The 21429-nt window shown below is 41.8% G+C and overlaps 1 protein-coding gene across 4 annotated transcripts in view; it reads right to left on the bottom strand.

The window, feature by feature from the left end:
• Nucleotides 1-21429, bottom strand: part of LOC115205048 (mediator of RNA polymerase II transcription subunit 12) — a 93557-nt gene that overhangs the window by 12635 nt on the left and 59493 nt on the right. For 2 of the 4 annotated variants that reach the window (XM_029770610.1, XM_029770611.1), the window contains exons 27-36: nt 18096-18275; nt 17617-17688; nt 16960-17120; nt 14809-14970; nt 14424-14535; nt 14093-14182; nt 12713-12822; nt 12408-12543; nt 9003-9152; nt 8199-8561 (exon numbers count right to left, since the gene is read on the bottom strand). In XM_029770610.1, coding sequence (XP_029626470.1) covers nt 8199-8561; nt 9003-9152; nt 12408-12543; nt 12713-12822; nt 14093-14182; nt 14424-14535; nt 14809-14970; nt 16960-17120; nt 17617-17688; nt 18096-18275 — 1536 coding nt within the window. Of the gene's footprint in view, nt 1-7527; nt 8132-8175; nt 8562-9002; nt 9153-12407; nt 12544-12712; nt 12823-14092; nt 14183-14423; nt 14536-14808; nt 14971-16959; nt 17121-17616; nt 17689-18095; nt 18276-21429 lie in introns of those variants that run through there. The other 2 variants (XM_029770613.1, XM_029770612.1) reach the window with 2 other exon arrangements.

Below are 21429 nucleotides of genomic sequence, written 5' to 3'. Positions count from 1 at the left end.
GTGTTGCTTCCTTAGTGGACAGTTTGATTTCACAGTGTGATTGACTTGGAGTTACATTGTGTTGTTTAAGTGTTCCCTTTATTTTTTTGAGCAGTGTATATACACACACACACACACACACACACACACACACACACACACACACACACACACACACACAGTTGAAGTCAGAAGTTTACATTAGGTTACACTTAGGCTGGAGTCATTAAAAAACGTTTGACAAGTCGGTTAGGACATCTACTTTGTGCATGACAAGTAATTTTTCCAACAATTGTTTACAGACAGATAATTTCAACTATAATTCACTTTATCACAATTTCAGTGGGTCAGAAGTTTACATACACAAAGTTGATTGTGCCTTTAAACAGCCTGGAAAATTCCAGAAAATGATATCATGGCTTTAGAAGCTTCTGATAGGCTAATTGACATCATTTGAGTCAATTGGAGGTGTACCTGTGGATGAATTTGAAGGCCGACCTTCAAACTCAGTGCCTCTTTGCTTGACATCATGGGAAAATCAAAAGAAATCAGCCAAGACCTCAAAAAAAAAGCAGACCTCCACAAGTCTGGTTCAACCTTGGGAGCAATTTCCAAATGCCTGAAGGTACCACGTTCATCTGTACAAACGATAGTACGCAAGTATAAACACCATGGGACCACGCAGCCATCGTACCACTCAGGAAGGAGACGCGTTCTGTGTCCTAGAGATGAACGTACTTTGGTGCGAAAAGTGCAAATCAATCCCAAAACAGCAGATGCTGGAGGAAACGGGTACAAAAGTATCTATATCCACAGTAAAACGAGTCCTATATCGACATAACCTGAAAGGCCACTCAGCAAGAAAGAAGCCATTGCTCCAAATTCAAATAACAAAGGTCGTACTTTTTGGAGAAATGTCCTCTGCTCTGATGAAACAAAAATATAACTGTTTGGCCATTATGACCATCATTATGTTTGGAGGAAAAAGGCGGAGGCTTGCAAGCCGAAGAACACCATCCCAACCGTGAAGCACGGGGGTGTCAGCATCATGTTGTGGGGTGCTTTGCTGCAGGAGGGACTTCACAAAATAGATGGCATCACGCAGAAGGAAAATTATGTGGATATATTGAAGCAACATCTCAAGACATCAGTCAGGAAAAGATTGGTTGCAAATGGGTCTTCCAAATGGACAATGACCCCAAGCATACTTCCAAAGTTGTGGCAAAATGGCTTAAGGACAACACAGTCAAGGTATTGGAGTGGCCCTCACAAAGCCCTGACCTCAATCCTATAGAAAATTTGTGGGCAGAACTGAAAAAGCGTGTGCAAGCAAGGAGGCCTACAAACCTGACTCAGTTACACCAGCTCTGTCAGGAGGAATGGGCCAGAATTCACCCAACTTATTGTGGGAAGCTTGTGAAAGGCTACCCAAAACGTTTGACCCAGGTTAAACAATTTAAAGGCAATGCTACCAAATACTAATTGAGTGCATGTAAACTTCTGACCCACTGGGAATGTGATGAAAGAAATAAAAGCTGAAATAAATCATTCTCTCTACTATTATTCTGACATTTCACATTCTTAAAATAAAGTGATCCTAATTGACCTAGGACAGGGAATTGTTACTAGGATTAAATGTCAGGAATTGTGAAAAACTGAGTTTAAATGTATTTGGCTAAGGTGTATGTAAACTTCCGACTTCAACTGTGTGTGTGTGTGTGTGTGTGTGTGTGTGTGTGTCATGGCTCCCGGGTGGCGCAGGCTATATCACATCCGACCGTGATTGGGAGTGCCATAGGGCAGCGCACAATTGGCCCAGCGTTGGCCGGGGTAGGCCGTGATTGCAAATAAGAATTTTTAAATAAAGGTTCAATTTAAAAAACAACTTGCGGCAACCGCAGCACTATCAATAGGAGGTGAACAGTGCCTGGTGCTAAAAATATAGCTGACTTGTTATGCAAGTGTTGCACACCAACAGATAGAGAAAACCTACACCAGCTGAGCAATTAATTTCAACAATCTTCATTTTAATTTGACTTTACAAACAACAAGGCTTAATTGCAGTCTACTTCTTCAGAGCCTAAACCTATATAAAATAACTTAACTGGCTGTGGTAGACTATGAGGCTTAACAGCCTAACAGAAGTAGTATTTTTTTATTAGGCCTACTTACAATTGCAACTGGTCAAAAATGTAGCATCCTACATAAAACGATAATTTAAAGAAAAGTCTGCACGTTCAAACTAAAACAATGTAACTAATAATAAAAAGCGCACATTTGTAAATCCCAAACTCTAAAAGTAATTGGAAAGGTAGATGCAAATTATTTGTGACATTGTGGTTACAATAAAGAATATAAACAAGATGCTGTGTTTTATTTACAGTAGTGATGGACAACTGGAGGCAATTTGAAAACAGGTTTTTGAACACTTTTTCACAAGTGTACTGTAGTACTGTGGCAGGTGCAGCCCATCATGCAAATGTTTCCTATTAGCAGGACAATAGACTTTTTATAGTCCGGCTACTGTTGTGAAAATCCCTCAACTTGCAATGTATTCAATGCTTAAGCACTCCAAAGTGTTACATTTCTAACAAAAATAGTATTTCTTCAACATCTTTATGCTTTCGTTAATAAAATAACGAGAAAAAATACATTTTAAATGCCAATTTTTATTTAAACTTCATTTTAGTCGCACTTCCACCTAGCTCCACGACCACAGGTAAAACCTTGCTGAGATGATCAATGTTTTATTTTACCTTCATTTAACTAGGCAAGTCATTTAAGAACAAATTCTTATTTTCAATTACGGCCTAGGAACAGAGGGTTCAGGGGCAGAACCTTGTTCAGGGGCAGAACGACAGATTTGTATATTGTCAGCTCGAGGATTCGATCTTGCAACCTTTCGGTTACTAGTCCAACGCTCTAACCACTAGGCTACGCTGCCGCCCTGTTGTTGTATCGCCAGTTTCTTTTGCCAAAACATCTTGATGGCCTTGTGTTTTTGCAGAGCTTACAACTAGGCCGACAACCATCTGTGGAGATCAGTGAACAAAGGGCTGGACAACGGGCATCACCGAAAACGCATGGTTGCCAAGAAAGCAGTTCATTTCGCTAGATTCTTAAAATGTGTACGGAGCGTGTGTGTGTTGGAGTCACTTAATTCATCTACCGTTTCTATCATAGGCCACTGTAATCGATGGGGGCTCAGGGCGGTACCATTCTGCTCATCTGATGAAGGTGCTCATGGATGTGATTCAAACTTTGTAGACCGAGATCGAGTCATTGAAGGCAGACCAGCAGAAAGAGAAACATTCTCTGAGGGCAGAGATACGGGTGACAGCTGATGCATTGGTCCAGAGCCAGGCGGTATTGGCAGAGTGTCACTCCTCATTAGTGCAACGTCAGGCGGCATTGGCGGAGAGTCAGGCGGCATTGGCGGAGAGTCAGGCGGCATTGGCGGAGAGTCAGGTGGAGAACGATCGCGTTGAAAAGGGCGAGTAACGCGATGGAGTCACAATCCATGCCAGGCACACCTGTGAGCTCTGGAACTCCACCTCCGACAGGCAGAGTCATCAGGTCGTCGGTTCACCCTGACATTTCCATTCCTCTTCTAACAACAGAACATGACCAACTGCTCACCAGGCACAGCAAGGGCCGCCCGGACCGTTATGCTGTTCTGCTATTCCAAGGATGTGTAACCAAAAAGAGATACCACAAGTGGGCACAGAATACAAACTGGGATGGATACCGAGGCAAATGTGGCTTACCAGTGAATCTCCGGGTGTTCATCATTAATACTGCGTATCAGAAGTTTCTGTCCATGACTGATGCAACCCGAAAAATAATTAAAAACATAGTTAATGAGTACTTGAGGTCACCGAGAAAGTCTGGACATGGCCTGCTCTCCCTTATGTAAGGAATTAGGCACTTTCCCATTTTTACTACAGTATGTACTGGAGGCTATGTTTACTTGTCAAACTGCACAGTAGCCTAATGAACAAATGCAGGTGGCGTATATCTTCAAAATGCTTTTAATGCTTTATCCAAATGTAAAATGTATGTATTTCTTCATCAAGCATCTTTATGCTTTCGTTAATAAAATAATTATGAAAATACTCTAAAAATGCTGATGTTTATTTAGTTATGGATCCATAACAAATTACTATGGGAATAAATATCACTGATTTCCAGAAATATTGGAACAAAGTTGTCTAATGAAGGCAAACAATTTAGAATCCTCCAATCCTCTAATGTTGTAGCCTATTCCTGACCGTCACGTTGTACAGCGCCATATTTTCCATTCCATCCTAACAGAAACACCATAATATTAATCAAATGAATTAAGCCAAATTTCTTAAAATCAATCCCGTATACTATGTTATTACAAAAAAAATTTAAATTCTCTGGTAATGCCAATATGGAAGACCATCAAATGCTTCTCAAAGATGCCTTCTGGTGGTCAAACTAGCACTAACTTACTATAACATAAAAAATGGCTGACAATTAAATAACGTGCCACAGAATGGTGCAGCAGCCCGCAATGTGTGCTGCAGTAAGATGCAAATTTTAAAGGAGGAACCACTAATCAAAACACATTTCACACATACAGTGCCTTCGGAAAGTATTCAGACCCGTTGACTTTTTCCACATGTTAAAGCCTTATTCTAAAATGTATTACATGTTTTTTTACCCCTCAATCTACACACAATACCCTATAATGACAAAGCAAAAACAGGTATAGAAATGTTTACAAATGTATTCAAAATAAAAAACTAAAATATGACATTTACGTAAGTATTCAGACTCTTTACTCAGTACCTTTGTCAGTAATTACAGTTATCAATTCTTCTTGGGTATGACGCTACAAGATGGTACCTCTGAGTTTCTCCCATTCTTCTCTGCAGATCGGGTTCAAGTTTAAGCTCTGGCTGGGCCACTCAAGGACATTCAGTGACTTGTCCTGTAGCCACTCCTGCGTTGTCCTAACTGTGTGCATAGGGCCGTTGTCCTGTTGGAAAGTGAACCTTGGCCAGAGTCTGAAGTCCTGAGTGCTCTCTAGAGCAGGTTTTCAATAAGGATCTCTGTACTTTGCTCCGTTCATCTTTGCCTTGATCCTAAATAGTCTCCCAGTCCCTGCCTGTGTAAAACATCCCCACAGCATGATGGTGCCACCACCATGGTTGACCGTATGGAGGGTGCCGGGTGTCTTCCAGACGTGACGCTTGGCATTCAGGCTAAAACGTTCAATATTAATTTAATCAGAGCAGAGAATCTTGTTTGTCATGGTCTGAGAGTCTTTAGGTGCCTTTTCGCAAACTCCAAGTGGGCTGTCATGTGCCTTTTACTAAGTAGTGGCTTCTGCCTGGCCACTGGTGGAGGCCTGATTGGTGGAGTGCTACAGAGATGGTTGACCTTCTGGAACATTCTCCCATCTCTACAGAGGAACTTTGGAGCTCTGTCAGAGTGACCATCGGGTTCTCGGTCATCTCCCTGACCAATGTTCTTCTCCCCCGATTGCTCAATTTGGCCGGGCGGCCAGCTCTAGGAAGAGTCTTGGTGGTTCCAAACTTCTTCCATTTAAGAATGATGGAGGCCACTGTGTTCTTGGGGACCTTCAATGCTGAAGACATTTTTTGGTACCCTTCCCCAGATTTGTGCGTCAACACACTCCTGTCTCAGAGCTCTACGGACAATTCCTTCGACCTCATGGCTTGGTGTTTGCACTGACATGCACTGTCAATTGTGGGACCTTATATAGACAGGTGTGTGCCATTCCGAATCATGTCCAATTAATTGAGTTTCCAACAGGTGGACTCCAATCAAGTTGTAGAAATAGCTCAAGGAAGATCAATGGAAACAGGATGCACCTGAGCTCAATTTGGAGTCTCATAGCAAAGGGGCTGAATACTTATGTAAATAAGGTATACATTTTTTTTTTTATAAATTTGCAAAAATGTCTAAAAACCCATTTTCGCTTTGTCATTATTGGGTGTAGATTGCTGAGGATTTTTACTTATTTAATCCATTTTAGAATAAGGCTGTAATGTAACAAAATGTGGAAAAAGGGGTCTGAATACTTTCCGAAGGCACTGTATATTGTTTAGTACATGTAAAGACAATATTAAATCAAGAAGTCTGATAGGTGACAATATTAGCCTTGCGAATTATATATTATCACTTGTGAATGATGCACAACGTAAGAATCATAGTCGCACACATGTAGCCAAGCCCATAGGCCTATATGTTTTGATAAGGTTTGTATCACAACTAAAGTGGCCAAATAACTTCATAAGATTAAGCACATTAATCCACTTTACAAGGGGTGTAGAGCCTAACTGGCATACATAAGCAGCTCCTAAGTTTTAATTTTATCTTCCCCAATTTTGAGTATAAAAATGCACCTTCATAATAAAAGCATTACATGGATAATCGCATTTGCGGTCACTTTTGATAATGATGCTTTCCCGTTAAAGGGGAGGCAGGTAGCCTAGTGCTTAGAGAGGTGGTCCAGTAACCGAAAGGTTGCTGAATCGAATCCCCGAGCTGACAAGGTAAAAATCTGTCGTTCTGCCCCTGAACAAGGCAGTTAACCCACTGTTCCTAGGCCATCATTGTAAATAAGAATTTGTTCTTAGAAATGACTTGCCTAGTTAAATAAAGGTGAAGTAAACTAAAATAAATAAAGGAACATTCGCGCTTATATCCTACTGCCGTGTGCGCATTGCAGCACTTATACTAGGCTTTTGTTGTTTGTTAGGCCTACTCATCTAGTTGGCTGACGAAAATTAAATGTGGACAGTTGTTCCAATATCTTCAATATGCACCTCGGAATTGGATAAGGACGCGCGCAGTTGCATCCCTGATGTGTCTGTCTTCACTTGTAGCCTGTGAGAAAGACACAATCACGTGATGGAGAGCCATGTGAGTGAGAGGTGCTTTGGAGCAAGCAGCACTCAGAGAGAAGGGCACAACGCAGCACTCCGGCAACAAAAGGCATGGATTTTTTTTAGGTGCATTACTGCCACAAAAAGGGGATGTCGCCGTGAAATTCTAGGCATCAAATGCTTGTCAAATTGTGAATGAGATACTGATGAAGTGTATAGCCTGAGCAAAAAAACAAAGCAGAGGTCATGCCTTTCAAGTAACTTTTTTCAAATCATCATTGGATTCGCATCATGCAGCATTACAATGTATTAAAAATCTAAACATATTGCCCAACGTTTGTAGAATAACTAAAGTTACATTAATAACTCTAAATTAACAATATAGGAGCACCTATTTCTTTGTTTAACCGCTTAACACAGAATAGCCGCATGTGCGCACTCCCTCAAATCGTTTGGACAAAATATCCTTTCTATTTTATTCAGCTTTGTTCAATTGTATTTTTCATACTATAAAATAATAGAAAATAATGCCACAGAATTCTAAGCAAATCTTGCCTGCTAAATTAACTTGTGTAGCCCACAGCCATTTGGCATTGCCAGATCAGGACCTAACATAAGGACAACTCAGAGTATGCTATTCTGTTCTGAAATAGAGCACATTTTCTTCAAATCTTGCTTCTTTAGACCCGTCTAAAATATATGAATTTATTAAACTTTTTAAATACGTAGATGTTCCAAAGGTCTGCATCAGTGTGGAAGCCAGGAGATGCTAAATGTGTTTGTTAATTAATGGTCAATTACTGTGAGACCGACAGTTATTTGCTTGACAATCACCCGCTGTCAACTACTAGCCTAGCTAGTAGTTGTTCCTGGACCTGTCCCAGTGTCCTCCCTCACCTCAGTTTTGCTGGGCAGGACCTGTCCCAGTGTCTCCCCCTCACCTCAGTTTTGCTGGGCAGGACCTGTCCCAGTGTCCCCCTCACCTCAGTTTTGATGGACAGGACCTGTCCCAGTGTCTCCCCCTCACCTCAGTTTTGCTGGACAGGACCTGTCCCAGTGTCTCCCCCTCACCTCAGTTTTGCTGGACAGGACCTGTCCCAGTGTCTCCCCCTCACCTCAGTTTTGCTGGACAGGACCTGTCCCAGTGTCTCCCCCTCACATCAGTTTTGATGGACAGGACCTGTCCCAGTGTCTCCCCCTCACCTCAGTTTTGCTGGACAGGACCTGTCCCAGTGTCTCCCCCTCACCTCAGTTTTGATGGACAGGACCTGTCCCAGTGTCTCCCCCTCACCTCAGTTTTGATGGACAGGACCCGTCCCAGTGTCTCCCCCTCACCTCAGTTTTGCTGGTGGATGGTGTCTTCTTCTTCTTGGGCTTCTTCTTGGTCACATCGGACGACACCACAGGGACGCTCTTCTCCGGCTTCAACGCCTCCATCTTCTTCTCGGGCTCCTGGGGCACGGGTGTGGGCGGCTCCTCCTCCTCAGGGGGCAGGGGGAGGGGTTCCAGGTAGTAGCTGCGTGGCTTGGGCTTCAGGTGGGTGTGGTAGAGGAGGAAGCGCTGCTGCTCCTCGAACTTGGTCACCTTACGGTCCACGCGCACCGTCCCGAACCAGCCCCAAGAGAGAGGGGCAGAGTGCTTGAGGCCCTCGAACACGTCCCACGGCGAGATCTTCTGCTTGTTGGACACTTGGAGGCCCTGATGGAAAAGGAGAGGTGGTTTTTAAATTGATATAGATCACAATTATTGGAGACTGGTGTTGCCCCAAATTGATCCCGACAATTAAGATGTCTAAATGCATAAGTATTTTGCAGACCTGAGTTCAAAACTATTTGTTTTCTCTAAACTTTGAGCATTTGAAGGAGCCTGGAGTACCATATGGGCGTGGTTTACAGATTTGGGACAATTCCATTGGTTCCATTTCGCCAGGCAAGCTCAATCAAGTATTTGAAATAAAACACAGTATTTAAACACAGGGCTGCTATTTAGGGAAGACATTCCTAGTGAACAGCTGAAAGACAAGTTTATGAAGAACCATGTGGGCTAAAAAAATTAAATATCTTAGTGACAGAGAAACAGTAATACCTTCAACAACTGAGTTGGCAATGTCTTCCAAGGGTAAAAGCTCAATATACTCACCTCCTTCTCAAAGCCGGCAATCTTGTTGCCCTTGGTGTCGATGAGCGAGCCCTGAGGTTCACACGTGATGACATCACGGGTCTGCTTGGGCAGAGGGAGCAGCTGCCGCACCTTCTCCAGACTCTCCGACTGCCGGTCACCCAGCTCTTTCTGCAAATACACACCACAACAGTAGAGTTATTGACACCTTTCTGAGCAGAGAACGAGCCAAACACCTTGAAATAAAGATACAAATAGTATTGAATTGAGAAGCTTCCTTGTGTCTGTTTGATAGTTGCTCGACTAACTGAATTCTAGGCGAGTGGGGACCTCTTGTGGTGAACACCGAGCATAACACCTTTCCATAAAATACATTAATAATGGAATACTCTGCTACATAGGACATAAATTGTTATATATTCCACATATAAACGGAGAGTGCAAAACATTAGGAACACCTTCCTAATATTGAGTTGCACCCCCTTTTGCCTTCAGAAGAGCCTCAATTCTTTGGGGCTTGGACTCCACAAAGTGTCAAAAGCCCATGTTGACTCCAATACTTTCCACAGTTGTGTCAAGTTGGCTGGATGTGCTTTGGGTGGTGGACCATTCTGATACAGACCGGAAACTGTTGAGCGTGAAAAACCCAGCAACTCTGCAGTTCTTGACACAGTGCACCTGACACCTACTACCATACCGCGTTCATAGGCACTTAAATATTTTGCCCTGCCCATTCACCCTCATTGGCGCAGATACACAATCCAATGTCTCAATTGTTGTCTCAAGGCTTAAAAATGCTTCTTTAACCTGTCTCCTCCCCTTAATTTACACTGATTGAAGTGGATTTAACTTCTTATGGCTTGAGGGTGCTATTTTCACGTCCGGATGAAAAGTGTGCCCAAAGTATACTTCCTGCTATTCAGGCTCAGAGGCTAGGATATGCATTTAATTGGTAGATTTGGATAGAAAACACTCTGAAGTTTCTAAAACTGTTTGAATGATGTCTGTGAGTATAACAGGACTTATTTGGCAGGCAAAACCCCGAGGACAAACCATCCAGGATTTTTTTTTTTTTAGGTCACTCTCTCTTCCATGGGTTTTCATTGAGAATCTAGAATTCTAAGCGAGTTGCTTGCAGTTCCTATCGCTTCCACTGGATGTCAACAGTCTAGAAATTGGTTGATGTTTCTCCTTTGTGTAATGAAGAAGTAAGGCTGTCCAGAACGAGGCTCGAGGGAAGTGTACTTTTTGATAGAAGCGAGCGACCTGAAAGCACGCTCAACTTTGTTTTCCTCCGGTATTGAACGCAGTTTATTCCGTTTTAAATTTTATCGATTATTTACGTAAAAAAATACCTAAAGTTGTATTAGGAAAGTTGTTTGAAGTGCTTGGTCAAAGATTACAGGTAACTTATGAGAGATTTTGTAGTCATATTGCGCAAGTTGGAACTGGTTTTTCTGGATCAAACGCGCCAAATAAATGGACATTTTGGATATATAACGACGGAATTAATCGAACAAAAGGACCATTTGTGATGTTTATGGGACATATTGGAGTGCCAACAGAAGAACCTCGTCAAAGGTAAGGTTTGAATTATATGTTATTTCTGAGTTTTGTGTCGCGCCTGGCGGGATGAAATATGATTGTCAGTGTTTGTTTGTTGGGGTGCTATCCTCAGATTATAGCGTAATTTGCTATCGCCGTAAAGCCTTGTTGAAATCTGACACGGTGGCTAGAAATACAAGAAGTTCAGCTTCAATTTGGTGTATTGCACTTGTGAATGTATGAAAGTTAAACATTTTTTATAATTTTTTAATTTGGCGCTCTGCCATTAAACCGGATCCCGATTCCGTTAACCTGTTAGGGTATAGGGGGCAGTATTGAGAATTTTTTGAAAAAATATGTGCCCATTTTTAACTGCCTATTACACCAACTCAGAAGCTAGAATATGCATATTATATTATAACACCCTAAAGTTTCTAAAACTGTTTGAATGGTGTCTGTGAGTATAACAGAACTCATTTGGCAGGCAAAACCCTGAGACAGATTCTGACAGGAAGTGGATACCTGATGTGTTGAATTGACTTTAAGCCTATACCATTGAAAAACAAAAGGGGGTGAGGAATGTTTTGGCACTTCCTATTGCTTCCACAAGATGTCCCCAGCCTTTACAAAGTGTTTTGAGTCTTCTACAGTGAGATCTGACTGAAGAAGAGCTTTGGAACGGCGATGGCCCATTAGACACCTGGTGTGCGATTTGATGGTGGGTACTCTCATTCCGAAACGTTTTAAAAGAGAACCCAATGGTCCGCCTTGAATTTTATTCATGTTCTGGTTAAAAAAGGCCCTAATGATTTATGCGATACAACGTTTGACATGTTTGAACGAACGTAAATATATTTTTTTCCGTTCGTGATGTGAAGTGAAGTCCGGCTGGCTTAGATCATGTGCTACAACACGGAGGTTTTTGGACATAAATGATGAGCTTTTTTGAACAAAACTACATTCGTTATGGACCTGGGATTCTTTGGAAGTGACATCTGATGAAGAGAATCAAAGGTAATGGATTATTTACATAGTATTTTCGATTTTAGATCTCTCCAACATGGCGGTTAGTCTGTATCGCAATGCGTATTTTTCTGGCGCAGTGCTCAGATTATTGCAAAGTGTGATTTCCCAGTAAGGTTAATTTTAAATCTGGCAAGTCCATTGCGTTCAAGAGATGTAAATCTATAATTCTTTGAATGACAATATAATATTTTACCAATGTTTTCTAATATTAATTAATTATTTTGTTGTCATGACTTGACTGCCGGTATTGGAGGGAAACGATTTCCTGAACATCAACGCCATAGTAAAACGCTGTTTTTAGATATAAATATGAACTTGATAGAACTAAAAATGCATGCATTGTCTAACATAATGTCCTAGGAGTGTCATCTGATGGAGATTGTAAAAGGTTAGTGCATAATTTTAGCTGATTTTATGGTTTTGGTGACGCCTGTCTTTGAATCGACAATACACTACACACAGCTTTTGTCAATGTACTCTCCTAACATAACCTAACTTTATGCTTTCCCCGTAAAACCTTTTTGAAATCGGAAAACGTGGTTAGATTAAGGAGATGTTTATCCTTCAAAGGCTGTAAGTTAGTTGTATGTTTGAGAAATTTGAATTTTGACATTTATTTGGTTTCAAATTTGCCGCTCTTGAAATGCACCTGCTGTTGATAGGGTGCGCCACGGGGGGCACGCTAACGTCCCACATAGCCCCAAGAAGTTAACAGGATTTCAGCCATAGGAAGTTAAAAAGTGACATCAATAAGGGATCATAGCTTTTACATGGATTCACCAGGTCAGCCTGTCATGGAAAGAGCAGGTGTTCCTAATGTTTGCTACACTCAGTGTAAATCCAGTGTGATCTTACCCGGAGCTTCTTTACCAGGTTCATGTAAGCCCTCTTGTTCTCCTCCATGCTGCCCTGAGAGATGCTGGACATGTCAGCAGCCAGCGTGCCATTAATCAGCACACTCAGCATGTCCAGCACCGTAGTGAAGAGCTCACTGAGAGAGAAAAAGGAAGAGAGCGAGAGAGACGGACAGGCAGAATGAGGGAGAAGAGAAATCACTCACGTCAGTCAGGTACTTTACATGTTGACATTACAATCTTAACAAATGAACACAAGTAAAGTGATGAAGTTTAAAATGTGTGAGCAGGTGTGTTTCGACTTACTTGTTGGACTTCATGTCCACTGTACCGCTGCTGATGATGTCGAGGAGTAGCACGGCCCACTCGGTGGTCTGCTGTGTGCTGCGTTGTACCGTGTCAAACATCCCACCTACCTGGAGAGCAAAGATAAGACATCCAATTTCATTTTAAGCCTCGTTCACATTACCCATAAGCACTCCGTTACATTGCGCCAGATGTCATGCATTTCAAATGGGGACATCTAAAACAGAGTGGAATCATAACGCCCTCTTGCGGTTGAAGGCTTGCGAGAAGGACGCTGCATTCTTTTACATTTTCCAAACTTTGCGCCGTCTGAAGTCCAGCCAGAGTCCGTTGAAGGACAGGAAGTTACCAAACCGCGGAAGATGAAAATGTGGTTTTCGGTAATAGCTTTATGGGATAGCTAGCAACTTGTAAACAATTACCCATTCCTATAAGTGAGTACTACGTTGGCTTTTAAACCAATTATATGACTTGTCTCCCATTTAAGTTTATTGTGACGGTAATAGGGCTTGTTTTTTATGATAATTATTAGGTGGAGGTCGCTAGCTACAGTGGTATCTTCAACCTAGCCTCGCTTTTAGCTAGCTAGCTGCTTTACAGTGCAAGCTAGCTTAACTTGCTAGAACGTTATAGAAACAAGTTGAGGAAAAACTAACTAAACAAAACATGTTTTATTATCACCTGAAACATTATATTTATCCTGTCTTGAATGAAAAGGTAATATTTTGCAATCTCTCAAAATAAATGCCATCTCTGACGAAAGACTCTCCTCCATCTTGTCTTGCATTGTGAAATCCTATCCTATGCTCTCCTTCCAGTAGACGAACAAGATTGCATAAAGTTGACGTACGGCGTAATGAAATACAAATAGGAGCGGAAGGTAGTCTAGTGGTTAGAGTGTTGGGCCAGTAACCGAAAGATTACTAGATCAAATCCCAGAGCTGACAAAATCTGTCGTTCTGCCCCTTAACAAGGCAGTTAACCCACTGTTCCTAGGCCGTCATTGTAAATAAGAATTTGTTCTCAACTGACTTGCCTAGTTAAATAAAGGTTAAATAAAAAAAATAATAAAATAACATTTAAATACGTCACGATGTAAACGGGGCATTAGTATGCAATTCAGAAACTTCCATGAAACTTGTGCCAAAGGGCCAGAGAATTTGCATGTATTTTTCTTAATACATTTTTAACCTCTACATCTCTTTGTACTTTTAATGGACAAAACATCAGTATTCTGTAGCAGTAACTAACTGGGTTTGATTTGTTTCCAGAGGTACTTTCTGTCCGTCTGGCCTTATCTGATATTGGACAAATTACCACTTTCAGGCATAACAGTGAAATCACATGACTATGATGATAGTGGTGACTAAGAAACCTCACCAGATTGAGCCGCAGCTTCAGTGCCTCGTGCATCATCTGCTTGGCCTTGCAGTCGTCCTGGTACTGGTCCTCCCGCCAGTTCGTTACAATCTGGAAGATGGAAATGCAGCCAATAGCATCAGTCAGCATGAGATGGCAGATTTTGCCAACTGTGAGCACAAGAAGGGCAGAATCCACACTTGCGATGCACACACTTTGACTTTTGTGTAAAACGTGCAATGATGTCAATGAAGCCTTACGTTATGCACACAGATCTCAAATTGGGATTTGGGCCTAATAGAGGGGGTGTGGTGGGATAAGAAGATGGGGGAGAGGCTGTGTTGGGTCTTACCTGCTGCACCTGGCTGTATAGGGAGGTGAGGAGGCCCTCTCGCTGTTCGTCCTGGCCTTTTAGACAGGTCAGCACCAGAGATAGGAAAGGCTGCTGGCTCAGCAGAGACATGCTGGAAACAGACAAATGTGAAAGCTGGGGCAAAAAATAATCAAAATAGAGCAGAGTATTATGCTTTCTGGATGAGAGTACAACCATGTTGATAAAATAAGCATTATTTACATAACCCAAAATAGCACCTCATAAAGCCCCTGTTCTTGACACCCACTAAAACAAACTGTTCTGAAAGAGGGGGTCTGTCCTGTGCTGTGTATTCATTGATCTATACTGTATATCTGTCGGGACCAGGACAAAAAAGGGGTTCCTCTGGAGTGAGTTGTCTGACCTTTTCTGTTTCTGCCGGTCTCTCTCCTTGCGTGAGGAAGATCCCAGATGCTGGCCCTTCTCCAGCTCCTCCCCTGCCGCCTTCAGGACGTGGCCCTGGACTGAGGTGGGCAGCTTGGCAATCAGTGGCGCCACCAGCCACACACCTGACCGCTCTGACGAACTGGGGGGTACACAAACAAAAATAAAGAGATTTTACACTGAGGTTAGATTTCACCAACAATGAGAAAGCATGATTGGGTACTCAGGGACCAGAGTTTGGAAACACTGCTTTAGCCATTTCAAATGGTTTTACCAAAAGACAGTGTGAAAACAATGGATATTATCTGGTTGAAATTTGACAATTGGTAGTACCTGTGATAGATTATAGTTTTAATGTTTCTCACAGAAAAGCTATTATGAAATAATTATATAGCAAATAACCATTTTACCATGTGATTTATTAATGATCACAGTATTCCTACATACAGTTGAAGTCGGAAGTTTACATACACCTTAGCCAAATACATTTAACTCAGTTTTTCACAATTCCTGACATTTAATCGGAGTAAAAATTCCCTGTCTTAGGTCATTTAGGATCACCACTTTATCCTAAGAATGTGAAATGTCAGAATAATAGTAGAGAGAATGATTTATTTCAGCTTTTATTTCTTTCATCCCATTCCCAGTGGGTCAGAAGTTTACATACACTCAATTAGTATTTGGTAGCATTGCCTTTAAATTGTTTAACTTGGGTCAAACATTTCGGGTAGCCTTCCATAAGCTTCCCACAATGAGTTGGGTGAATTTTGGCCCATTCCTCCTGACAGAGCTGGTGTAACTGCGTCAGGTTTGCAGGCCTCCTTGCTCGCACACACCATTTCAGTTCTTCCCACAACTTTTCTATAGGATTGAGGTCAGGGCATTGTGATGGCCACTCTAATACCTTGACTTTGTTGTCCTTAAGCCATTTTGCTACAACTTTGGAAGTATGCTTGGGGTCATTGTCCATTTGGAAGACCAATTTGCGACCAAGCTTTAACTTCCTGACTGATGTCTTGAGATGTTGCTTCAATATATCAACATAATTGCCCTCCTCATGATGCCATCTATTTTGTGAAGTGCACCAGTCCCTCCTGCAGCAAACCACCCCCACAACATGATGCTGCCACACCCATGCTTCACGATTGGGATGGTGTTCTTCGGCTTGCAGGCCTCCCCCCTTTTCCTCCAAACATAACGATGGTCATTATGGCCAAACAGTTCTATTGTTGTTTCATCAGACCAGAGGACATTTCTCCAAAAAGTACAATCTTTGTCCTCATGTGCAGTTGCAAACTGTAGTCTGGGTTTTTTATGGCGGTTTTGGAGCAGTGGCTTCTTCCTTGCTGAGCGGCCTTTCAGGTTATGTCGATATAGGACTCGTTTTACTGTGGATACAGATAATTTTGTACCAGTACCCTCCAGCATCTTCACAAGGTCCTTTGCTGTTGTTCTGGGATTGATTTGCACTTTTCGTACCAAAGTACGTTCATCTCTAGGAGACAGAACGCGTCTCCTTCCTGAGCGGTATGATGGCTGCATTGTCCCATGGTGTTTATACTTGCGTACTATTGTTTGTACAGATGAACATGGTACCTTCAGGTGTTTGGAAATTGCTCGCAATGATGAACCAGACTTGTGGAGGCCTACAATTTATTTTCTGAGGTCTTGGCTGATTTCTTTTGATTTTCCCATGATGTCAAGCAAAGAGGCACTGAGTTTGAAGGTCGGCCTTGAAATACATCCACAGGTACACCACCAATTGACTCAAATGATGTCAATTAGCCTATCAGAAACTTCTAAAGCCATGACATAATTTTATGGAATTTCCCAAGCTGTTTAAAGGCACAGTCAACTTAGTGTATGTAAACTTCTGACCCAATGGAATTGTGATACAGTGAATTATAAGTGAAATAATCTGTCTGTAAACAATTGTTGGAAAAATTACTTGTGTCATCCACAAAGTAGATGTCCTAACTGACTTGCCAAAACCATAGTTTGTTAACAAGAAATTTGTGGAGTGGTTGAAAAACAAATTTGAATGACTCCAGCCTAAGTGTATGTAAACTTCCGACTTCAACTGTATTTGTAAATGGGAGGGAGAATTTAGAAACGTCACACACACACACACCTCAACACTGGTTTCGTCTTGCTAGTGTTGTTGCTGTTGGAGGTAGAGCTTCCGGCGCCGGCTGAGCTGTTTCCTGAGGGGTTGCTGGAGTTCATCTCCGCTGACTTCTGGAACACCTCTATGGTGACCTTGGCGATGTTCTCCAATAGGGAGTACAGCTCCTGCAGGGAGACAAGAAAGACGAGTTCATCCACTTGCACTCAATGACAGGGAATCTATCCTTGACCAAGACGGCTGCCATTACTAGCACATTCTACAGTTACGAAGGGTTTTGACATAAGCCATTTTAATTCTCTCTCTCTATGGACTCAATTGAACCAGAGGCAAACTTGTGAACTTTACAGATGGGTTCTATTCAAAATCTATATTTTGAGCAATATCATTGCAATATCATTGGGCGGCAGACCGCCTAGCGGTTATGAGGTTTGGGCCAGTAACCGAAAGGTCGCTGGTTCGAATCCCCGAGCCGACGAGGTGAAAAATCTGTTGATGTGCACTTGAGCGAGGCACTTAACACTAATTGATCTTTTAAGTTGCTCTGGATAAGAGCATCTGCTAAATGACTAAAATGTAAATGTAATATCATGCTTCATATTGACTAAATGGCAGTGTTAGTGTTTTGAGGACCTTACAGGACACTGGAGCCTGGTTACGTACATTGTTAGTACTCTGCTTGATCATGAGCTGCAGTTCCAGGGACGACTGTCTCATTGTCCACTGGTCCATGTTCTAGAGCCGGGAAGATGGGACACAACTTTTAGATGCATGCATCACAACAATCCCCAAGCAGTTAAGTTGTCACAGAGAGACTTAGCTTCAAAGTTCACCACTCTCCCTGTAGCACTGCTTTAGTCAGCAGATGGCAGTAATGACATTCAGAAAACTCAGAACCCTCATGTACCCTAATGTGGTCTGCTGAGCTACAGCCAGGGTTCAGAGAAAGTTCACCCACTGATTAATTCTAGCACCCACAACCCCCCATTTCTAATGGATGTGCCGTCTGCTGTGCTCTCTCCGCCATCCCCAACGATCATCTAGGGCTGACACTGATTCACTTACAACTGGCCTCGATGGCTTCAAAGAAACCATTTCAAAGTAATTTCCAGAAAAAGGTTTTAGGTCTTGTGTGGGCTGACCTGGAGGATGCGTTTGATGCGCTGCCTCTGGGGATTGTCCCCCTCCCCACTGTCCAGCTGGCGGTGAGGGTAGCAGATGAGCTGCAGCAGCCGCTGGGCCTGGATGTTGACCAGCACCGGGTCCTGCAGGGCACTGCTGTCCTCCGACAGGGACTTGAGGCAGCGCTCGCCCACCCACTCCTGATGGAGGGAGAAATGTGTGATGATAGGTAGAGATCACCAAGGGCTATATACTGAACATTGTTTGGGCCCATTCAGTTTTTAATTCAGTCAATGCAGAAAGTGAAATCACACTCAATTAGAAAACTGCATTTTGTTTCCTATGAGGAGTTCATTCACTACTTTACCTGATTTAAAAAATATATTTTAATACAATCTACTTGCAGTGAAGCTGCTCAACATCCACATCACATTAGTCATCTAACAGACTCCCATCCAGAGCGACCCACAGAAGAAACTAGGGTCAACGCCCTGCTCAAGTGCACGTCGACAGATCTCCCACAAGGTCAAAAACGGGAACCCGAACCAGCAACCCATCAGCCACCACCACCAAAACAAACATGAGAAAAAAAGAAAGGAAAACATGAAAAAAATATGCAAAAAAACAAAAGACATTAAGGACCAAAATAAATCATAACAGCAAGGCCAACAGAATATGTGTGAGCATTTAAATGAGCATGTGTCCAAACACCTGCACAGCATCAGCCTCAGGCCAACAGGCATTAGCAGTAACAATGCCCCTCAGTGTCATTAAAACTTAGTTCTTGATACGTTTTATTGACTTTATTTTTTTACTTTTATCTTTGACTATCATTCTATCCCCCACCCAGCAACTCCACTCCCACTTGTCTCCAATTCCACATCCCAACCCAACCCATCTAGCTCTACTGGCCACCCTCTTCGGATTTCTACGCACCATACTGTATATCTTTCAACTATGCTGTGATGTTTAACATATAGTGCCTTCGGAAACTATTCAGACCCCTTGATTTTTTCCACATTTTGTTACGTTACAGCCTTATTCTAATATTGATTAAATCATTTTTTTCTCAGTCTACACACAATACCCTATAATGACAAAGCAAAAGCATAGTTAAACATTTTTGCTAATATATATATAAAAATAAAGAAATATCACATTTACATAAGTATTCAGACCATGTACTTTGTTGAAGCACCTTTGGCAGCGATTACAGCATCGAGTCTTCTTCGGTATGACGCTACAAGCTTGGCACATCTGTATTTGGGGAGTTTCTCTCATTCTTCTCTGCAGATCCTCTCAAGATCTGTCAGGTTGGATAGGGATCGTTGCTTCACAGTTACTTTCAGGTCTCTCCAGAGATGTTTGATTGGGTTCAAGTCTAAGCTCTGTCTGGGCAACTCAAGGACATTCAGAGACTTGTCCCGAAGCCACTCCATGCGTTGTCTTGGATCTGTGCTTAGGGTCATTGTCCTGTTGGAAGGTGAACCGTCGCCCCAGTCTGAGGTCCTGAGTGCTCTGGAGCAGGATCTCTGTACATTTCTCCGTTCATCTTTATCTCGATCTTGACTCGTCTCCCAGTTTCTGCCGCTGAAAAACATCCCCACAGCATGATGCTGCCACCACCATGCTTCACCGTATGGATGGTGCCAGGTTTCCTCCAGACGTGACGCTTAGCATTCAGGCCAAAGAGTTCAATCTTGCTTTCTTCAGATTAGAGAATCTTGTTTCTCATGGTCTGAGAGTATTTAGGTGCCTTTTGGCAAACTCCAAGAGGGTTGTCATGTGCATTTTATATAGACAGGTGTGTGCCTTTCCAAATCATGTCCAATCAAATGAATTTCACAGGTGGACTGCAATCAAGTTGTAGAAACAGCTCAAGGATGATCAATGGAAACAGGATGCACCTGAGCTCAATTTCGAATCTCATAGCAAAGGGTCAGAATATTTGTATTTATTTGCTAAAATGTCAAAAAACCTTTTTTCGCTTTGTCATTGAGGTATTCTGTGTAGATTGCTGAGGATTTTATATATATATATAAATATATATATATATATATATAAATCCATTTTAGAATAAGGTTGTAATGTAATAAAAAGGTAGAAAAAGTCAGGGTGTCTGAAAACTTTCCGAAGGCACTGTACAATTTGAATCTAATCGAATCCACAGATTGCGAGTTGAAGATAAATACTTTTACTAACAGTATTACTATATTAGTAATTGACTGACCCGGTCTCTACAGATCTCCCAACAATACTATTTATAGGGTCAACTTTAGATCAATGCTATGCATTTTCAGCCATTGCTAAACCTGAGACCAGAAACAGGCTACCTGAGGGCAATACCAAAACAAATGGTCTATTGATTCTGTCTCCTCACAACAAAATCTGCAGAGCTGCGATGATTGTATGCCCCAAATAATCCAAATTTTGTTCGTGGCAAGAATTCTGTACAATAACTTTAGCTGAGAAGCACAAAGTCTTGAATCTAGCGTTGTTTTACATATTACCTCATACACCCTGTACCATGGAATCGGTACAATTCGCTACGGCGCAGCTGTCAACATCCTGGTCCTCAAATGAAAATGGTATACTTAGCTATTTATGCTATTTTTATTCCTCCACCAGTTTTGATCCTTTATATTGGGCAGACAGACCAGTTTCCTACCTCCTTCCGCTTCCACCTGCCTCCTCCATTTTTGGGGTAATGATGTAATCAGTTGGTTGCAATCTTGGATTAAGCAGACCTTCCCATACAATTCTGATAACTCCATGAAAGACATAACTCCACCATTCCAATATCGTTTAAAAACAAAATACCCTCAAACATATTTTCCATAAATACAGGTCCTTCATCAACCAGCAGATTTGAGTCAAGCCATAATATTGGTTGTAATATTTGTTCTATCTTTTCAGGGGGATGAAATTGAAATTGTAGCCAGCTCTGCAATGCTTCAAGAATCAATTTCAATTAATCGAAAATGAGACACGGCAATCTGCACAAAGGCAAAAAGGTAATTTTCTTAGTAATCTACTTGAGAACCATTTAGGGTTCAAATGAAACTTTTGGATAAGTGAAGCTTTTAGAGAGAGGTTTAGTGCTTTTATATTTAATAATCTCAACCGACCCAGTCCATATTCATTATATTGATAGGCACACTTTATCTTGTCTGGTTTAGCTTCCCAGAAAGCAAAATATGTTTTTGCTCATAGGATTTGAAAAATTAAATCATCAGGAGTAGGGCTGCGCCGTAAGTAAGTTAGTAAACTGAGATAGGACTAAGGTTAAATCAGGGCAATTTTTCCATAAATAGACAGGTATTTGTCTATTTTTACTAGTTTTCTATTGAAATT

The sequence above is a fragment of the Salmo trutta genome, chromosome 13 (genome assembly GCF_901001165.1).
Source record: "Salmo trutta chromosome 13, fSalTru1.1, whole genome shotgun sequence".
In the NCBI taxonomy this organism is placed as follows: Eukaryota; Metazoa; Chordata; class Actinopteri; order Salmoniformes; family Salmonidae; genus Salmo; species Salmo trutta.
The sequence above is the reverse complement of the archived record's forward strand: the minus strand, read 5'-3'. Positions and strand labels throughout refer to the sequence as shown.